Genomic DNA, 22213 nt, shown 5'->3' with positions numbered 1-22213 from the left:
CAGAGGTAGATTTCATTAGTACTTGGATGGGAGATTACATATCTGAACTATAGATTAATCTAGGGGGAAAATGCCAGATCATTTCCCTGCTTTTCACAAATAAAAAAACCCTGAATGAATATGCCCATGAAGTCATCACAAGTTGAACTTGTGTTAATCTGTGCCTTAAGTTTGCTGCCATTATCTTACTAAACAAGGATTTTGACCTGTTTTACATTTCCCACCTCTAGAGAACATGTTAAACCTTTACTCCTGAGCTTTTTGGGGAGAAAAAAAAATCAGCCATAACTTTTGGAAATTCTAAGCTACAATTGTTGGAATTTTTTCTCCCAATATGATGGTGTCCAAATCTGTATGTTTAATATTTTCATTGTGTTCGGGCATATCCACAATGAATTATTCACTGATTTGGATGAATACTTCTTCAAATCAGATAAATACTATTGATGTAACTTCCAAACAAGTAATTTTAAAGTCAACTGTATTTAAAGATGGTATCAGTGAAGTCAAGGTACAGTGTATAATGAAAATTAAAAGTCCTGGATACCTGATCTTCACCAGTGGTGGATTACTCCTGGTTTGACCCAGTTCTAAGAACTGGTAGTACCAATAGCAAGATGCCCTGTCCACCTGCCCAGGATGCTTCTGCGCATGTGCAGAAACGGAGTAAAGGGTTCTAGAACCCTTTACTGATCTTCCCATTATTTCTCCTCTGCAGCCCAACTTTAGTTTCTAATGAATATTGCTGACCCTTAGCAGAAAGTTTCACTAGAGGGAAGATCTCATTGGGCAAATGAAGTGCTGCAACTCGCTGTTGACAGTCAGATTTTTCTCTTTACCAGCTTCCCCCACTGCCCATTCCTTTAGTATATTAGGTTCAGTTTCAGTTTTAAGGACCTTATCCAAAGCTGCCTGTACGATAGCTTCACTTTCTGTATCCAAAGCAGACGTAGCCTCATCCAGTAACAAAATTTTGGGGTTCCGCACAAGAGCCCGGGCGATTGCTATCCGTTGCTTCTGTCCTCCACTTAGCTGTGCTCCTCTTTCACCAACCACAGTTTCAAACTTCTGCAGAGCAACAACAAAACACATAACTTAGAATCAGCAGTGAAGTTGTCATCAAAGGTAGCATCAGTATGGGTGGTACAACATTTCAATTGAAACTACATAAGCAGCAATTCAATGAATAAGAAGCAGCCTATTTCTTCTACAAATACACCCAATATTTAATAGCAAGAAAGCAAATCTGAACACAATATTGATATTTTAGAGAATGTTTTCCTATCTCCATAATGCAAGTAACCTCATGGTTAATACTATAAAATATCGGGGGCTGAAGGCTGTAGGTACGAGGCCCAAAACTGAGTGCAGGGGGTGCAGTGTGCCTCTCTGTGGCCCATATTTGCTCCCAGGAAACTGCAGGGAGGCCTCCTAGGCCTAATACGGGGTAAGGGGGGGGTCACTCGCATATGCATAGTGGGGCAGACCACATGATGGGGGGGGGGGTTGTGGAAGCATTGCATTATGTGTGCAGTCTCACATGCATGCTTTTGGCACATGATGATAAAAAGGTTAGCCATCACTAGCCTAATGCATTGATGGGTACCATTTGAATGGGATGAGAAGAAGAATTTAGGCTGCCGGCCTTATGAAGAACTCCAGCAGGATATCCATTGATTTTTATGATGTCATCAGGAAGAGCATAGTGGAAATTGGTAAGTTCATTTTTAAAAAAATATTTTGAAAACTAGAGTAGAGCACTTCTCAGAAGCATTTCATATTATTTATTTATTTATTTATCCATCCATCCATCCATCCATCCATCCATTTATTTATTTATTTATTTAGTTAGTTATTAAATGTGTATGCCGCCCCTCTCCATAGACTCGGGGCGGCTCACAACAGTAATAGAAAAAACAATGTAGAATACAAATCTAATAATTAAAACTAAAAACCCATAATTTAAAAAACATGCACACAACATACCATACATAAACAATATAGGCCTGGGGAAGTTACATCAGTTCCCCCATGCCTGACAACAGAGGTGGGTTTTAAGGAGTTTACGAAAGGCAAGGAGGGTGGGGGCAGTTCTAATCTCAGGAGGGAGCTGGTTCCAGAGGGTCGGGGCTGCCACAGAGAAGGCTCTTCCCCTGGGACCTGCCAAACGACATTGTTTAGTCGACAGGACCCAGAGAAGGCCAACTCTGTGAGACCTGGGATTCGTGCGGCAGAAGGCGGTCACGGAGATATTCTGGTCCGATAATATATTATATGCCAACGTGGCACCACAATGCCAAGCATTGCTAAAAAAAAGTAGCTATTCCTCTTCTGAAACTTAATTGTAATAACATATTTGTTTTATTTAATAATAATAACAATAAGGCACCTTAGAGTCCAACCCCTGCTTGGGCTGGAGACCCTACACTATTTTAGACAAATGGTTATCCAACATCTTCTTAAAAACATCCAGTGTTGGAATATCCACAATTTCCGAAGGCAAGCCGTTCCACTGATCAATTGTTCTAACTGTAAGGAATTTTCTCCTTAGTTCTAAGTTGCTTCTCTCCTTGATTAGTATTCACCCATTTCTTCTGGTCCTCCCTTCAGGTGCTTTGGAGAATAGCCTGACTCCCTGTCCTTTGTGGCAGCCCTTGAGATATTGGAACACTGCTATCATGTCTCCTCTAGTCCTTCTTTTCCTCGAACTAGACATAACCACTTCCTGCAATGGTTCTTCATATGTTTAGCCTCCAGTTCCCTAATCATCTTTGTTGCTCTTCTCTATGCTCTTTCTAGAGTCTCAACATCCTTTTTACATCGCACCAGCACAACTTGCACACTTCCAGGGGAAAGGGAAAGGTAACTGTTGGCATGGTTGCCAAAAGAAAGGATTTTTTATGCATATGTTCTGGGAGTGTGTTGAAGTTCAGAAACTTTGGAAGGAAGTGCAGAACGAAATAAATAAAATGCTAAATATTAACTGGATAATTACAAAAGAAATAGCGATGTTAATTAAACAAAGAGAACTAAGAGATTTTAAAGAAATAAAAACTGTAGCACTGGAAAGTGCTCAAGCGGTAGTGGTATTGGGTTGGAAAGAGTCTATAAAATGGACATTACAGAACTGGTACTGGTACATGGTGGATCACATTCATTTTGAAATCATGGAAATAAGATTAAACAATTTTGATGAAAATAAGTTGGAGAAGCTAATGGCACGATGGAATAAGGTGAAAGGTTATATGCTGAGTAGAATCTGTGACGAAAATGTAAAAAATAAACTCCAATCACTCTTTTAATAATAACAAATGCAAAGTAGAGCTAAGGAAATTAAATATATATATATATATATATATAAACTAGTAAACATTTGAACCCCCCGCAATTGGTGGTGGTGGTGGTGGGATTGTCAGTCGGGTGATGGGCACATGCACTGTGCACCGTTTTATGTTTGTTTTATGTAACTCTATGTGCAAAACCAATAAAAATATATATATTTTAAAAAACATCCTTTTTACATCGCGATGACCAAAACTGGATGCAGTATTCCAAATCTGGCCTCACCAAGGCATTATACAGTGGTATTAACATTTCACGTGATCTTGATTCTATCCCTCTGTTATTGCAGTCTAGAACTGTGTTGGCTTTTTTGGCAGCTGCTGCACACTGCTGGTTCATATTTAAATGGTGTCCACTAGCACTCCAAGATCCCTCTCACAGTTACTACTGTTGAGCAACATATCACTTATACTGTACCTGTGCATTTTGTTTTTCTTGCCTAAATGTAGAACCTTACTTTTTTCACCATTGAATTTCATTTGGTTTGATAGTGCCTAATTGTCTCAGCTATTGTGCTTGGAAATTACATCAGTTGTGATTATCATCTGATGGAACCAGGAAACTTTGGAAAAAATGTTGGATTACCATTTCTATCCTATGAAAGGTTTTCAAGGGCTCCATGTAGTTTCACATGGTCTTAGGCCAGCAATTCTTCACTGCCTGTCTTCCAGACAGCTTGGGGTTATAGCTGGGGTGGCGCAGCAGGTAGAGTGCTCTACTGCAGGCCACTGGAGCTGACTTTAGATCTGTAGGTCAGCGGTTCAAATCTAATCACCGGCTCAAGGTTGACTCAGCCTTCCATCCTTCCGAGGTGGGTGAAATGAGGACCCGGATTGTGGGGGCAATATGCTGGCTCTGTTAAAAAGTGCTATTGCTAATATATTGTAAGCCGCCCTGAGTCTAAGGAGAAGGGCGGCATAAAAATTGAATAAATAAACAAACAAACAAATAAATAAATAAACAAACAAACAAATAAATATATTTGCTGAAACTGTAATGTTAATGCTATACTTCTTTATGTTTCCTATATGTCCCCTGTAATTTAAAGCTTTACAAAGCACTGTGTCTTACGACATTAGAACAACTAAAGGCAATAATGAATATGTTTTCTCACGTCAGGTAAATTCATGATGAAGTCATAAGCATTGGCTTCTTTGGCAGCTTTTTCCATCTCTTCCATGGTGACATTTTCACGACCGTGTCTAATGTTTTCTGCAATTGATGTGGCAAATAGCACAGGTTCCTGGTTCACAACACCAATAATTTCCCGCAGATACCTTAAATTCAGGGTCTTAATATTCTGTCCATCAATGGTAATCTAAAACAAAGCAAGAACTGATTATTTTATTTTATCCTATTCTTAGTGATATTAGATGAGTTATTTTAAAATTAGAATAGTTTTTATTGTATTCTACTTTTAAGACCTTTATTTTACAGAATGTAATTAAATATTTCAAGAACAAAGGAAAAATATTCTGCTGGTATTATCTAAATTGACTACTGGATGATTCACAGAAATGCTTATTATTCTCATTTGAAATACTTTTGAGGATATAGCCACTCTTAAAGCAGTCGAGAAAATGAAACAATGTTTAATATTTAATGTTTAACTAAAGTGGCCAGATAATCAGCAATAAAAATTAGGATCCATTAATTTATCTGAATCAATATGTCTTATTAGTATTAATCTTAGCTTAATTTCCCAAGAACTCTGGATAAATATTGTATTTCACATTTGAAGTTAATGTTTAGAAGGGCTTTTCTGTAATAAAAAAGTTTTTCATATGTTTTGCAAAGTACTTTTTCCATTTTCCTTCTACATTTCATGCAAATTGTTACCATATCAAACTAAGGATTTCCAAGTATAAAAACCTTTAGTAGAATAGAGTCGAATAAAATAGAATAATTATACTTTATTAGTCAAGTATGATCAGACACACAAAGCATTTAGCTATTATTCCAGCAATGTAAATGGCGTAGAGCTCTTCTCTTTCATCCTCATCTCCTGCTCTTCCTGGAATTACCAGATACAGTGGTACCTCATCATATGAACTTAATTGGTTCCAGGAGGAGGTTCGTAAGGTGAAAAGTTCGTAAGATGAAACAATGTTTCCCATAGGAATCAATGTAAAAGCAAATAATGCGTGCAAATCCTTCAGGAAAATCCCAAACTTTAGAAGGAAGGCGAACAGAGGGCAGGGAGGAGCAGCTAAAGGAGGCGGGTGGAAGAAGCAAGGCTAGGCTAAAGGGTGAGTGGGAAGGAAGGCAAGGGGGGGCGCCCCTCCCTTTTCTTTCTTCAAAAGACACCGTTTCAGTGTCTTTGCAAGCACGTTGTTCTCTGCAAAAATTTTCCTCCCCCAAGCTGCCCCTCCCTCCTCCCTTTTCTTTCTTAAAAAGACACCCTTTCAATTCCTTTGCAAGCACGTTGTTCTCTGCAAAATGTTTCCTACTCCAAGCAGCTCCTCCCTTTTCTTTCTTCAAAAAAGGGGGAAAAAAGAAACCCCTTCATCCCAGCAGCAGCTGCTTGGGTTTGTAAGGTGAAAATAGTTTGGAAGAAGAAGCAAAAAAATCTTAAACACCGGGTTCGTATCTTGAAAAGTTCGTTAGAAAAGGCGTTCGTAAGATGAGGTACCACTGTATTATGAATTTGGGGAACAGAATAAGCCTCAAGCACTATCAAGCACTCTGATTACAGTATCTAACATCATTCCAAGTCTTGCTTCCAATGCTGGAACCATCTGCTTGACTTAAAGTACTGTACTCATTCAGGCACATTGTTTTTTTTCTTGCCTGTGGAAAGTTATCTGATATTTAATATAAAGCATTCTCCAGATATCCTAGACGGCTTCAAACATCTTACCATGCCTTCCAGGGGATCATAAAACCTTTGTATCAGTTGGACAGTTGTACTTTTTCCACAACCACTGCTTCCAACCAGGGCTACTGTTTGTCCATTATTGATCTGCAGATTCAGACCTTTTAATATCTGAATGAGGAAAAAAGGATAGTGTGCTGAATCACAAGTCACAACATAATATGTTTTATTTTACAAAACAATGGCAGAGGGATATCCATGTTCCCAGACTAGGCCTATCAAACCAGCGGTCCATGGGTCAGATGGGTCACATGTATACCACAGTCACAGCCACAGTCACGTCATGATATGAGCCGGGGTGGCGCAGCAGGTAGAGTGCTGTACTGCAGGCCACTGAAGCTGACTGTAGATCTGAAGGTCAGCGGTTCAAATCTCATCACCGTCTCAAGGTTGACTCAGCCTTCCATCCTTCCAAGGTGGGTAAAATGAGGACCCGGATTTTGGGGGCAATAGCCTAGCTCTGTTAAAAAGTGCTATTGCTAACATGTTATAAGCCGCCCTGAGTCTAAGAAGAAGGGCGGCATAAAAATTGAATAAATAAATAATAAATAAATAATATGTCACGTGGCATGATAGCATTTGACACCTGTCTCTTAGTTCATGCAGCCCTAACACTAGTTCATACAGAAATAATACGTGGAAATTAAATATATTTAAGATTACCCTCAATAAATTCTCTTGGTAAAAAAAGATTTGAAGCTACTTTGAAGTCACATTTATTATTGCTTCAATCATTGGCATTTATTTATTTACAGAAAATTTTGTTTTTTGTTCCTGAATAAACAAAACCAAGGAATTGTAGGAGTGAGCATTCAGGGCAAAACATCAACATTTCACACATTTTACAGAAGACTTCTCAATTATGGTGGTCTCCAAAGGTCTTGGAACTAACTCATGCCCAACAACTAACATGATCAAAGAATCTCTTCTTTCTGGACTGTTGTTTTTCCAACTCAACAATAGAAAGAACAGGCTTCCTTTTGTATACTTGACTATCTGAGGTTAAGGAAAGTCTCAGAATTATCCCTTAAGATCCTTCAATAAAAGCCACAGGCTGCAAGCAGTTTTAGAAGAAGGCTTCCAGAACAACTGGTGAACTGAAACTAGGAGATGGGGTCGAAATCACATCGTTGTTGGATAAAACAGCCATTCTGGAATTTATTTTTCCAATGGACAATAAGCTGCGCTCTTCATTTCTTAAACAATTTATGCGATTATTTCCTTTACAAGCTAAAAGATGTTCCCCTTAGTTACAGATTAATACTCCTTTTTGAAGTTTTTAACACAATTTTTGAGACTTCTTTTTTACTATTAAACGCAGGGAGAAGATTGCTAGAGATAGTCAAAATAAGGAGCAGGGAGTATTCTTTCTCTTGAAATATAAGGATTAAAATTATAATTTTAATCTACTACTTTTAAAATAATTAATTTCTCTGTATTGTTTTGTTGTGGGTGGTTAAAATCTGCTAATTTTTAAGGACTCTGGCCAGAAAAAAGAAAAACAAACAAACAAACAAAAGTCTTCAACTACTAGAGGAAGCTACCAGGATGCCTAATTCTGAGATTCTTGACCAGTCATTAGAGAAGATTGGTCATTTCATGAATCTGTCAAAATATACTAATTACACAGAGGATTTTAAAATAAAATAAGAGACACAACTAAGTGTAGAAAATTATCACCCGACTGTGTCAATTTTACAAATATTGGATAATGCAAATAATCTAAGTGTAATTTCAGAATATAAATATGACATCAGTTCTTCTTGCGATAGAGCGAGTGCAACTAAAGTAAGAGTATCAAATAAATTCACAATTCTTAGGAGGTCAGGTTTGGGACTATTGCTTTATGGATACTAACAAGGTAGATAATTTTTTGAGGAAAAGGGATATGGTAGCCATCTTACTGAAGTAAATTTTAATCTGGGAAAATTTGTTTCAGACTAATTTATATTGTCTAACAGAACAATTTTGGGAGTTTTTTTTCCATAGATATAAATAAAGCTGAGAACTTTGTCAAGAAAAGTGACCTGTGAAGTGGCACATGGAACCATTTTGCCTGGCACATGCAGCATTGCCCATTCATCTTCTGGGTTTTTGGCGCACATGCATGCACATCAATAAGTTGACCTCTCCAGCATGGCAGCACTGGAAATTGGAAAGTTTTCCTGTGTAGGCATATGTGTTGGCCAGCTGATCATCGCGCATGCATGCATACCAGAGAATAACTGGAAAACTAGGTATCTGGTGCACATGGGTGCATTGGAAAGTAATTTCCTGGTGTGTGCACACATGCACACATGCCCCCTTTTGCAGCTCCTCTTCTGGGTTGTGTGGTTGACTAGCATGTGTGCGCTTCCTTTTCGGCATTTGGTGCCGAAAAGTTTCACCATCACTATGATAGACTCTCCTTAGAAGCAAAAGACTCTATGCTATAAAGATAAGCTGGAAGAAGTGACCTAAATTTATTTAATTAGGATGGACTTCTAAAAGTTTAATGTATGTACTGATATAAAGCTTTAAATTAGTTTTGTATGTATAAAATGAGTATGTACCTAAACACATGTCCTCAGGTTCTTTAAATAATATTGAATAATATTCCACAGTTTGTAAAATATTGTTGACTAGATTTGAAAATATGAGAATGAATGATACGTTATCCTTCACAGAAAGAGAAACTGAGATGGTTAAATTGATTCTTTTATGTAGAGAAGAGGATATATTTATTTTTTTCGCTATTTTTAAATTACTGGGGGGGAAAGAAATTTTAATTTTGTTTTTGTAAACTGGACAGACTTATTGTTATAGAAATGGCTTGTACATACTGTTGTGTAAAAGCAAAATGTTGTAGTTGTTAAAGTTGTTAAATTCTGCTTTCCTAAACACAGTCATAGGTTGGTGCCTTTTTCTTTCTTTTTCTCCCATTATACTATATCCCTTCTTTTCCCCTCCCCCTCTTTACTTTTTAATGCTTTTTTCCTTTGTATTTTAAACAAACTATGGTAATAAAAAAGTTAAATGTAAAAAAAGAAAAAAGAAAAAAGAAGGGAACTGCAACTCATAGAATTTTCATAGTGATTGAAAATTCAAATGTGACTCCTGCCCATTTGGAAGGAACCTATAGAAAAGAATAGAATAGAATAGAATAGAATTTTATTGGCCAAGTGTGATTGGACACACAAGGAATTTGTCTTGGTGCATATGCTCTCAGCGTACATAAAATAAAATATACATTTGTCAAGAATCATGTGGTACAACACTTAATGATTGTCATAAGGGTCAAATAAGCAATGAAGAAGCAATATTAATAAAAATCTTAGGATATAAGCAACAATTAGTCATACAGTCAACATGGGAGGAAATGGGTGAAAGGAATGATGAGAAAAACTAGTAGACTAGAAGTGCAGATTTAGTAGAAAGAATAATATTATATAATAATAATAATATAATAATAATAATAATATATAATAATAATATAATAATAATAATAATAATAATAATAATAATAATAATATAAATACAGTATAGGAAAATATAATTTAAAGCCATAATATGGTGTTTATGCTATGAAGTCTTTGTAGAATCAGCTTAATACATAACCACTTCCTATTCCTTTGCCAGTTCTAAATAAAGCTGTATGCAGTGCTGAGATCTTTGTTTAACATTTGAAACCGATTAGCTATAGTGTAAATGATAGTAGTAAAAAGTACCTTTACATCTGGCCTTGCTGGATAATTAAAATATACATCTTGGAAATTGAGATTTCCTGTAATTTTGTCAGGTTTAAAGCCACTTTCTGAATAAATATCAATTTGTGGTTCCTACATAAAAGGAAATAACAAATTAAATCCAAATAGTTTCATTCATTTGCTGATTGAAAACAAGAGAAAATGTTGCATGCAAGTTGTGTAACTTGAAAGTTTACCTATAGGATTTGCTATTTTTACATAAATAGCCATAATTGGTTCGACACAGCACATTACATACAATCTTGCCCAACCTGTGTACTATCTAGATCTGTGACCTTCAAGTTCCAGACTTACAGGAAAGTTTATTTATTTGTTTATTGGATTTGTATACAAGCCCTTTCCGAGGACTCATGCTGGTCAGGAAGATCTGAGATGTATGCACATCTAGAGGATATCTATATTATTATTATTATTATTATTAATAATAATACAGTAATAATAATAATAATAATAATAATAATAATAATAATAATAATAATAATAATAATAATTGTATGTTGTCCTTCTCTGAAGACTCGGGGCAGCTTTATTGATGAAATCAGTGCTTTGCCACAGTATCAAAGTTTGGTTTTAACTTAACATAATGTCTGAATCTACTCACTGTAAGCAACATTTCTTATTCTAGTCAAAACTATAATTAGATATACTTTGAATTATTTTAATGTATGAACTTACATCTTTGTTTACAGCAATTTAGATAATTAGAAACTACATTTCCCTTTTCAAATAATTTCATGGACTATCTCTTGGATTAGGTCATAGAAACAGAGAAAAGTTCTCATTAAAATATACTCAAAATAAATTGACATTTTTTTTCTCCTTCATGTCGCTCTATACCTGTTTTAAATTCTGTTTTGGGTTTCCTAGGCAATCTCTTACTGACTTTTATGTTATTCTTTAACTATGCTTGTTGGGGTCATTCAGTTATCACATCTACATTAACCTATCTACATTAACCATTTACACAGTAAGTACAAAGATTGATTTAATGTTACTTTCTTTGTTGTTAATTGTACACTGTACTATTCCTATATTCTGATCATTTACATACAGACTTTTAGCTTCTACTGTTACTGTTAGTTTTATTATTAAACTTGCATGGCTATTCAATAAAAATCAGAAAGAGTCAATTAATAATATTTGCAAGGGCTAGATTTGAAGAAGTATCTTAAGTTTGCATCGATTTGAAAAACAAATCTGACCGATTTCACTATTGAACATAGATTATAAATTTTTTATATCAGTAATTACCTCTAGGTTTAAAAACATTATAAATGAAATAATACATGAAGACCAGAATGGATTCCTACCAGGTAGACAAATTAAAAATAACTTGAGAACAATTATAAATACCCTAGAATATTACGAACTTTCTTTCCTAAATCTGTAAGCTAACCATCTTCCTGGTTTGTTTGCATGCTCAAAATATTCTTGCTTTGCTCTTTTTATTTTTTCAGCTATTTGTTCTTGTTCTATCAACCTTATTTTATGTTTTATTAGATCCCTCTGGTTTTTGACTTTATCATCATGTTCATTTTGTTGCATTTCTAAATCTAATTTTTTAAATTCATCTTCTAGTTTTTGATATTGCATCTTTTTCTCTTTATTCTTTTTTCCCGTATAAGAAATTGTTAACCCCCGTATATATGCCTTTGTTGTGTCCCAAAGGTTTTGTGGAGTTGTATTGTTGTTTTTATTTATTTTAAAAAAGGATCTCAATACTAAATTGATGCCAAGTAAGGGAATTCAAGAGGAGTTGGACCTGAACCATTTGTGGGAACATTACGAGTCTAAGCTCCCACAACATAGGGATCGAGTGGCCTTGTCACCTGGTTTTCACCAATGATGATTAGAATGTTTAACAGATCTCTAACTCTTTGGCTCCTTTCATTTATAGGCATAGTTCAAAAAGGGATACTTACACTGTCTATGATATTGTATATTGCATATGCAGCTCCTCTGGCAGTGGCAAACGCTGATAGGTTTGGAGAGACTTGGCCAATACTGAATGCTCCAATGAGAACAGCAAAGAAGACCTACACAGAAAGTGTTTCAGAACAAAAAGAAACATCCATTATCAGCTGTACAGTTTCCATAATTTGCAGTATAAAAATGATTGGCTGAAGTTCAGCAAGCAAACAATGTCTACCGGAGGAAACAATGATGTTTGCCAATTAATATTCTCAATATAATGTTTGAATAACTTCATTCGGCATGCAAATGTAACGGTATAAGCAACCATTTCAAAATTTGCATTGTAGGAAATATATCGTCATTTTCACTGAGATGATATTAAAATAGTCTAACCAAATTCTAATCCTCTGCACTATCAAACTAAGATTTTAAAGAGTCAATATGAGTTTTTAAATTGCAATATTTATTTATTTATTTATTTATTATTTTTAGTATTGATTGATTGATTGATTGATTGATTGATTGATGGACTGTCCTGACTCCCGACTCTGGGTGGTTCACAAGTAAAATAAAAACCAAGAAAGAGACTGTAATGCACAAAAATAAAGAAATAAAAGTAAACTAATATATATAGTTAAATACAAGCTAAAACAGAATGATGTGTAATAATGCAAACTAGTCTGGTCTTTGGATTTAAGTCAATGTTTTCAGTTGACACAATAGACAGGAGGGGGACCAAATACTGCCAACATTTTTAAATAGGTAAAGACACACACAAGATCAAAAATAGATGGTAATGTGATTTTAACACATCATTTGGAGATTTGAGGACTTAAACAATTCCTACAAAGCTGGAAAAGACAGTAATAATTTTAGGAAAGGGACTGAGGTTTGGGAAATAATACAAAGTAGATACAGTACATCTATGTTATAATGTCAGCTCTTCAAGGTAAGCCAAACTTATTTTTTCCTCTTTGCATATGCTAATTGTGTGAATTTTACTTGAGTTCTGCTTAATTCCTTCCCCCTATTGTCTTCTTCCTTTTTAGTTTGCCATATCTAATATCTCTGTCCTTGGCCTACTCTTTTCTTATCACTGTTTACCCCAGTATAACTATCATAAAATACAATATAACCATTGGTCTGCCCATTTACAAAATCTTATTTGCTTTTATCTCTATAATTCTCTGTGTCTTCTCCCACCAGCTCTTCCTCTTCAGATTTCTTCTCCTCTACACTGCTTTGTTTTGTATTTCTTGCCATCATGTTTTCAGAATCCTTACTATCGTCCTTATTGTTATCCTTGTCAGGACCCATATTGTTATCCAGTACTTTCTCTAGTTGTTTCCTAATTCCATCTCAAACTCCAAAAAACTCTCTCTTTAAATCTTTACAACAATCTTTTAAAAAGTCTACAAACTCCTCATATTCACATGCCTTCATATTGCCAATGTTGCAATAAATAGCTGCTGATTTCTCATCTCTTGATTGGCACATTCTGTTCACTGGCTGAAGACTGCTGAAGACCATTATTTTCTGCTCAAACTCAAAAGAATCATTAAGCTATACATATCATTAGTAACTCCCAAACTTAAAATAATCAAATTACCCATAACAATAAGGAAGCTCCAATAAAAACATATCTCTGGCAAAAAAACAAAACTGGCTATCTAGCTAACTTTAAAAGCCACTACAAAATCTTATGCCACCAGATAGAAGCAGAATGAACCAATTACCACTGCAAACAAGAGGAAAAGCTGTTACACATGAAATCTACCTGCACCTTCTATAATTTCGTAAACGCCAAACTTAAAGAATAGAAAGCCATCCCACCACTAAAAGAGCCTAATGGGGTAGACTATAATGATGATGCCATTAAGGCCATTTTTTTTCAACATGTTTTTCAGTTCAATCTTTGTCAACAGCAATGACTCGTGTTCATTTCCTAGTAGTGCCACAACTAGTTGCAATGATCTGCTACATATTGACTTTACAGAAGATAATGTTGAAAAGGCACTGTGCAACATAAAATCATCTCTATCTTTTGGACCTGATAGATTATGTGCCTACTATAGCCAAACCTCTAACCACGATCTATAAGATATCCTTCAGAACCAGCTCCTTGCCTGACCTATGGTCATTAGCCATGGTCATTCCTATCTTCAAAAATGGAGACCCCAAGCCTAGTTGAAAATTACAGACCAATCTCTCTGGGTTGCGGTACCTGCAAAGCCATGGAATCAATTATAAACCAATCCATTATCCTCCACCTAGAGACAAACAACCTACTCTCTAACAAACAGTTTTGTTTTAGGAAAAATTTATTCTGTAATCTGCAATCTTACACTGCAGAAACATTTGGACCACACAACTCAATCAGGGTAAAGCAATAGATCCAATTTACATTCTGCAAAGCCTTTGATTCAGTTGCATATGACAAATTACTGTTAAAACTGAGCTCTTATGGCATTTCCGGATCACTGTACAAGTGGATAGCTGTGTTCCTTTCAAAGAGGCAATAAGTAGTCAAAATAAGGATCACTTATCAAACCATGCACCAGTTAACAGCAGTATTTCCCAAGGCAGCATTTTAGGACCTACACTCTTTCTGCTTTACAGAAATGACCTTTGTGATCATATTATAAGCAACTGCGTCCTGTTCGCTGATGACGGAAAACTATTCAAATCCACCAACAATACTGCTGCCCTACAAAGCTATCTTGACTATGTGTCTGAATGGTCAAACAAATGGAAATTCCAAATCTAAACCAACAAATGCTCTGCCCTACACATTGGAAACAAAAACCATAACACCAAATACAAGCTGGGTGGATATGACCTGGTAGACAACTCTAAATCTGTCAAGGGCCTTTCTCAAACAATTTAAGCCCCAGAGCTCACTGTAACAGCATTTCAAAAAAGGCATTAAGAGTTGTTAACCTAATTTTGTGAACCTTCTTCTCTGGTAATATTGCATTGCTAATCAGGGCATACAAAACATTTGCCAGACCAATTCTCAAATACAGCTCATCTGCCTGGAATCTGCACTGTATATCGGACATTAATACAATTGAGCGGGTCCAGAAGTATATCACAAGAGGGATTTAGGGGTAATGATTTCTGACAGTCTCAAAATGGGTGAACAGTGCAGTCAGGCGGTAGGGAAAGCAAGTAGGATGCTTGGCTGCATAGCTAGAGGTATAACAAGCAGGAAGAGGGAGATTATGATCCCGCTATATAGAATGCTGGTGAGACCACATTTGGAATACTGTGTTCAGTTCTGGAGACCTCACCTACAAAAAGATATTGACAAAATTGAACGGGTCCAAAGACAGGCTACAAGAATGGTGGAAGGTCTTAAGCATAAAACGTATCAGGAAAGACTTAATGAACTCAATCTGTATAGTCTGGAGGACAGAAGGAAAAGGGGGGACATGATCGAAACATTTAAATATATTAAAGGGTTAAATAAGGTCCAGGAGGGAAGTGTTTTTAATAGGAAAGTGAACACAAGAACAAGGGGTCACAATCTGAAGTTAGTTGGGGGAAAGATCAAAAGCAACATGAGAAAATATTATTTTACTGAAAGAGTAGTAGATCCTTGGAACAAATTTCCAGCAGATGTGGTAGATAAATCCACAGTAACTGAATTTAAACATGCCTGGGATAAACATATATCCATCCTAAGATAAAATACAGAAAATAGTATAAGGGCAGACTAGATGGACCATGAGGTCTTTTTCTGCCGTCAGACTTCTATGTTTCTATGTTTCTAAGAGGAACACTCCATTCCTCTGCACAGAATGGAATACCTTATGCCACCAGGCTTGAAAGTTTGGGCTTAGACTAGAACTATGCCACCTAAGGTCTGACCTAAGCATAGTACAATTTCCTCTACATCGTCCTACTTGTCAATGACTACTTCTGCTTCAACTGCAATAATGCATGGGGAAACAATAGATACAAACTAAAAGTAAAACACTCTAAACACGATTTCAGAAAATACGACTTCAGCAACAGATTGATCAATGCCTGGAATGCACTATCTGACTCTGCTGTTACATCCTCAAACCTCCATAGCCTTAATCTTAAACTATCTACCGTGGACCTCACTCCATTCCTAAGAGGTCTGTCAGGGGGCATGCATAAGCCCGCCAGGGTGCCTACTGTCTTATACACTTATTAGTACTCATTTCCTGTGATCATGTTGATAGAACTTTATACTTATACAGTAGCTGTTTATACTTATGGCTGTTATCTCCTATATGTTTGACAAACTAACTAACTAAATAAAACTAAAATAAATAAAATCACCTTAAAAGCCTCCTAGTTCAGAAAATCTACCAGCAAAATATGTCTCACATCTCAGGCCTTTCCTATTTAAGAATGACAATTGCCTCTAATACTTGGCAAGCAAAAAGAAAACATGCTCTATAAATATACTATAAACTTAAACAGACATTTGGGATGGTTTCAAGGCACAAAAATATGAAGTGCCTCGCCAAACAATAATATACAGCTTTATTTGTCTTCAACTGTCCTAACCTAACCACGTGAATGATTGTGGAAACTGGACAAATAAACATGCTGAGCTGCACAATGAAAGGAAGCTAGTACATGTGCTAAGGCATATTTCAGTGGCAGCCTGGGCTAATGGGAATTGAAGTGGAATGTTAAGGAAAAGGCAGGGAGATTAAGGATAACTACAATCCAATGAACACTTCGGTTACCAGCAGAACTTGCTACAAAGAATACAATGGAAGAAGCAGAAACAGAAAATAAACAGAATCAAAAGTGCATTCTTAAAGGGAAATCCAGCCTTGCCAAAGTAGCTTTGTTATGACATAAAATGAAGCAAGGGTCTTGCATAAGTTATTCGAATAAACAGCTAGCAGAGGGAGCAAAGGGGTGACCGGAAGTGCTACTCTAATGGTTCAAATCAAGAAGAAATTTATCTCCTTTGCTATTAAGATGGTATTTCCAGGATACCGGTGATGGGCTCCTATGGGTAGAGTCAGGTACACAGAACCAGTAGAAATTTTTGATCAGGTATCCAGAACTGGTTGAAAATTTTTGAATTTTTTTCTTTTTTTCCCTTCTGGGCTCTGGGTATGTTTTTTCTATCGTAGTAAATGAGGTTGTATAATTTTAGAATAGCTGTGTGTGTGTGTATGTGTGTGCGTGTGTACATACACATACAGTTTATATAATAGATAATGTTTATTTTTGTGTGCCTGTGTGTAATATGTATTTGCACATATGGCATATAACATAGAATTAAATAGTATATTTTGGATGTTCAGTAATAATAAATAGATAGGGAAATTGTATCACTTTGAGGTGAGGAGAGGCCAGGCATCCTAACCCAAACCCTTGATGTGAATGACATCAAGTTGGCCACTTTTAAGCCAGTCACATGAACTTTAAGCCACTCCCCAGTCATATGATCATCAAGCCACTCCCACCTGGTCACATGGCTGGGAAGCCACACCCAAAAATAAGCCACACCCACAGTGTGGTAGTAAAAATTTATGCAGCCCTTCACTGAGGGACATCCATCTGAGACAGGAAGTTGATAGCTATCTCTCATGACAGTGCACTCTCCTTCAAGTTAACTTCAACTTCACAAACTTTTCTTAGCAATAGCTAAGATATGGGTTTCAATTGCTTTCTTCCAAGATACCATTTGACCTTTCTGTTCCTACTTATTGCCCTAGGACTTTGTGGTGATCTCTTAACATGTTTAGCTTTTCAAGATCAAACAAAGCTCTAACTAATTAAAAATTACATGGATTTGTACATGTGCATTGTAAAGTTGTTTTCATACCATAAAGACCGAGCTTTGGAAATTACAGTGTTCCCTCGATTTTCGCGGGGGATGCGTTCTGAGACCGCCTGCGAAAGTCGAATTTCCGCGAAGTAGAGATGCGGAAGTAAATACACTATTTTTGGCTATGAACAGTGTCACAAGCCTTCCCTTAACACTTTAAACCCTTAAATTAAAATTTCCAATTCCCTTAGCAACCATTTAGATTATTACTCACCATGTTTATTTATTAAAGTTTATTTAATATTTTTTTTATTAAAGGCGGACGAAAGTTTGGCGATGACATATGATGTCATCAGGCAGGAAAAACCGTGGTATAGTGGAAAAAACCGCAAAGTATTTTTTAATTAATATTTTTGAAAAACCGTGGTATAGGCTTTTCGCGAAGTTTGAACCCGCGAAAATTGAGGGAACACTGTACTTATTTATTAATTTTATGTACTTTTATTTTTGCAAAATAAAATTGTACAGCTAATTGCCAACACTTACTGTTAGGACTCCTCCAATATTGTATCCTTCGTATATTATCAATGTTGTTCCATACCAAAAAGCCAATGCATAGGAAGCATAAATAAATAAGAAAGCAACTCCAAGCGAAATGCTGGTACTCATAGCCTTCCTTATCCCAATATTTTTAGCATCTTCTAAATTTTTTTGATATCTGAAAGAAAAACAGCAAACTCAATATATTATATAATTGCATTTGACACAAAAATAATTTTCTATTACATTGCCTATAGTTATTGATGTTGCTTAAGACTTCGCAACTAATAACAAAAATAGAAAATATATACTCATGTGTTTTGCTTATCATAATCCTAGAAAAACATTTTGTATAAAATTAATCATTACAACCATTTGTTATTTACTCAAGGAAAAAAGAACAAGTAACATTTATTTATTTAATAAATATAATAATATCTATGTTAAATAAAGAATTTAGTTTGAACTGACCAAATGGTGAAGTTCTAGGAGCTGTGGTGGCACAGTGGTTAGAATGCAGCATTGCAGACTAACTCTGCCCACTGCCAGGAGTTTGATCTTGACTGTCTCAAGATTGCTCAGTATTCCATCCTTCTGAGGTCAGTAAAATGAGGAACCAGATTGTTGGGGGCAATATGCTTACCTTTGTAAACTGCTCATAGAGTGCTGTAAAGCACTGGAGAGCGGTATTAAAGTCTTAAGTGCTATTGCTAAGTTAAATTAATAATAAGTAATTTCCAAAGCTCGGTCTTTATGGTATGAAAACAACTTTACAATGCACATGTACAAATCCATGTAATTTTTAAGTTATCTATCAGTCTTTTTGGCAACAAAAGTATTACATTATTCAATTTTGGCCAAAATTAATTATAATTATTCCGTGATTCTCTCCCACTTGTAGCTATGGTGTCCTTTAAGTAGCAGCTTGTTTATGTGCACAAATCATACTCAAAGACATTTAATTTTCTTTTTTAATCACAAACTCTTGAGATTTACACTGGAAAGCTACTGCAAGTCCTATATGAATGGAAGAGAGGAATCAAAACAAAACAAAAAAAAGAATCAGAATTAGTCTGTAGAGTACCGTACTCTATTTCAACTGTACAGCATCACTGAGAAGCAAGCAGAAAGTCCCCAAATTTGCCATTTTACAATAGTTTTTAATTTCAATTTCCTGCCAGTCAGTAGTAAGTTCATGTGCATGGTTGTACACGGAACACTTCTGCACATGTTTTATTTATTTATTTTGTCAAACAATTATAGAGTGGTAATTTGTACAAATAAAACATTAGATAAGTAATGATAAAAAGTAACAAAAGAAGACAATAGGACAAGGACAAGGACGGTAGGCACAGTGGTGCGCTTACGCACGCCCCTTACAGACCTCTTAGAAAGGGGGAGAGGTCAATTGTAGATAGTCTAAGGCTAAAGGTTTTGGGATTAGGAGTAGAAACCACAGAATCAGGTAGTGCATTCCAGGTGTTGATTACTCTGTTGCTGAAGTCGTATTTTTTGCAGTCAAGTTTGGAGCGGTTGACAGAAGCATCCCAGGTTAGTGGGTGGAGCATCCTGGGTGAGTGGGCGGAGCGTTCACCACCTGCACTACCAGTTCTTAGAACCTGCCTGAACCCACCACTGCTGTTGGTTGAAGACAATAGGAACTGTAGTCCAAGTGATTTGGAACAGCAATATTTTGACAAGACTAAAATTTAGATCAGCTCTTATAAATAACGATGGAAGAATCTAGTGATGAATGCTGCTGGCCTATCACTTACGTGCTTTTGGAGGAGTCAAATAATTAGCCAGATATGTGGGCAGCCCTAGAGATTCTGTGTAAAATTAACACATTTTCCTGACCTTTCAATTTCTTTCTTCTGTCCTCCAAAAGCTATCACTGTTCTGATAGAGCCTAGGACCTCCTCAGCAACTGACCCAGCTTTTGCGTATGCAGCAAGTTCCTGATTAGTGAATGCAGAAAGGATCTGTGCAAAAGAAAAAAGTTTTGACTTTTCCATTTAAAGCAAACTTTTATGAACTCTAATACCAGCTTCATTTTTTTACATGAATATCTCTAGTGAAACATTGGAGCTTAGACGCTGCCTATATATATAAAAAAAAATCTACCATAAGTTTCTTCTTAAAATCAAATAATTTCTACCTGCTCCATCTTTGTTCCCCTTTCCATGGCCAAACCTTGCTCTTTCCCCCCTTTCCCCCCTTCTTCTTAATAAGTTCTGACATTTCTCCATTGCTTTTGATTTTTAAAGAATATAAGCACGTTGCGCAATGTCCATGTGCCTAGTATCTAGATTTTGCAGAGAATTCCTCAGCCTGTTTTGGGAAACCCAAGATGCCTACTCTAACTTTATTTTGTAGGTAGCCAAATTCTAGACAGCTATCAACAATCTCCATCTTATTTATTTATTTATTTATTTATTTATTTATTTATTTATTTATTATCATCTTCATTCATTCATTCATTCATTCATTCATTCATTCATTCATTCATTCATTCATTCATTCATTTATTAAATTTTTATGTCGCCGCTCTCCGGAGACTCAGAGAGTCCTTTAGAGGAGTTTTATATCACCAGGCAAACTTTTTCATTGTACTGTATTTCACTTTCCCACTGAACTGCCTTTGGCTTCTAAAGTGGCCATATACAATCACAGACTGCAATGGAATTATATTGAAAACTGACTGCTGAAATGGAAATGGCAAAGTACAAGGAAGGATCTGGAGGATGAGGAAGCAGGCAAAGAGACCACATTGCCTTGACTGTAGGAGAGAATGATTTAGAAGAAAGGGGATAATGTTTAAACAGCTGAGATTTCCCAAAATAATCCTCAAAATATGTAAATAAGCAGAGTAGTTTTTCTCAAGCGTGAAAAAGCTCTGTCTTAAAGGACATACAGTAGGACACTTTCAAAGGCAGATACAGACTGAATATTATCTTCATTTGTAAAGTCAGAAATGTTGAGTACAGAAATGTAATCCTGTAAATCCTACTCCGTACGGTTTTTTTTTTAAAAAAGCTTCCTTCTAGGGACATCCCACTGATCTCTTGTAGGACAGTTATGCTGGGTGTGTGCATTTTCTTGTGTGAACACATGAGTACTGACCACAACTTACATGGAATTTCACAAAGGGGTCTAAAAAGTGAAGATGTCAATCTTGACTGAGTAACCAAATTATACTCCTTTTTTATGTGTGCCACCCACAAATAAGCTTGATATATTGTCAAGGCACTATTCAGGAAAATTCAGTACAGTTTTAGATTAAAATACAGTGATCCCTCGATTTTCGCGATCTCGATCTTCGCGAAACGCTATATCGCGATTTTTCCCACCCGATGACGTCACTCTCTTCCTTCCTTTCTCATCTTCCTTTCTCTCTCTCTTTCTCTATCTTGCTTCTTCCTCTCTCACACTCTCTTCCTCCCTCTCTCATCTCTTTCTTTCCTTCTCTCTCTTTCTCTATCTCTCCCCCTCTTGCTGGCGGGCGGCAGGCGGTGGGCGGGCAGGCGGGCGAGCGGGGGCATCAGCGAGGAGCCGGGCTTTCCCCTTTGCGTGGGCGGCGGGGAAACCCCGATCTTCGTCTGCTCGCTGCATACAGAAGCGAGGCGCTTCCGGGAACCCTGGGCGGACGTCACTTCCTTTCCAACGTGGGGGGAAAACACCCCAAGAGGAAGGCGCGTTCGTCCTCTTCGTCGGGTCTGCGTTTTCCAGCAGAACTGCCAGCTGTATTCGCGGGGGTTGCACAATACCGAGCGGGGGTGGAACCGGGAAGGAGATGATGAGCTCTTTGTGCTTCCAGAAAAAGAAGGAGGGGGCGGCGGCGGAGAGAAGACGAGTTGTGCAACTCAGGCTCCATTTAAGCCACATCACAAGATGCTGATTTCGCAGCCTCGTTTATATCCACTTTGCTGGGTGGCAAGAGCAGATCAGCTGCTGGGCGGCCGCAGCAGCAGCAGCGAGCGGACGAAGATCGGGGTTTCCCCACCGCCCACGCAAAGGGGAAAGCCC

General features: G+C 36.8%; 1 protein-coding gene across 1 annotated transcript in view; it reads right to left on the bottom strand.

The window, feature by feature from the left end:
* The window catches only part of ABCB1 (ATP binding cassette subfamily B member 1), a 68168-nt gene that overhangs the window by 33129 nt on the left and 12826 nt on the right, over positions 1–22213 (bottom strand). The window contains exons 8-14 of the mRNA XM_070727439.1: positions 20045–20169; positions 18194–18365; positions 11886–11999; positions 9925–10035; positions 6203–6328; positions 4457–4660; positions 898–1068 (exon numbers count right to left, since the gene is read on the bottom strand). Coding sequence (XP_070583540.1) covers positions 898–1068; positions 4457–4660; positions 6203–6328; positions 9925–10035; positions 11886–11999; positions 18194–18365; positions 20045–20169 — 1023 coding nt within the window. The remainder of the gene's footprint in view (positions 1–897; positions 1069–4456; positions 4661–6202; positions 6329–9924; positions 10036–11885; positions 12000–18193; positions 18366–20044; positions 20170–22213) is intronic.

Source organism: Erythrolamprus reginae, chromosome Z (genome assembly GCF_031021105.1).
Source record: "Erythrolamprus reginae isolate rEryReg1 chromosome Z, rEryReg1.hap1, whole genome shotgun sequence".
NCBI lineage: Eukaryota > Metazoa > Chordata > Lepidosauria > Squamata > Dipsadidae > Erythrolamprus > Erythrolamprus reginae.
Note: the sequence above shows the minus strand (reverse complement) of the source record. Positions and strands in the feature narration are given on the sequence as shown.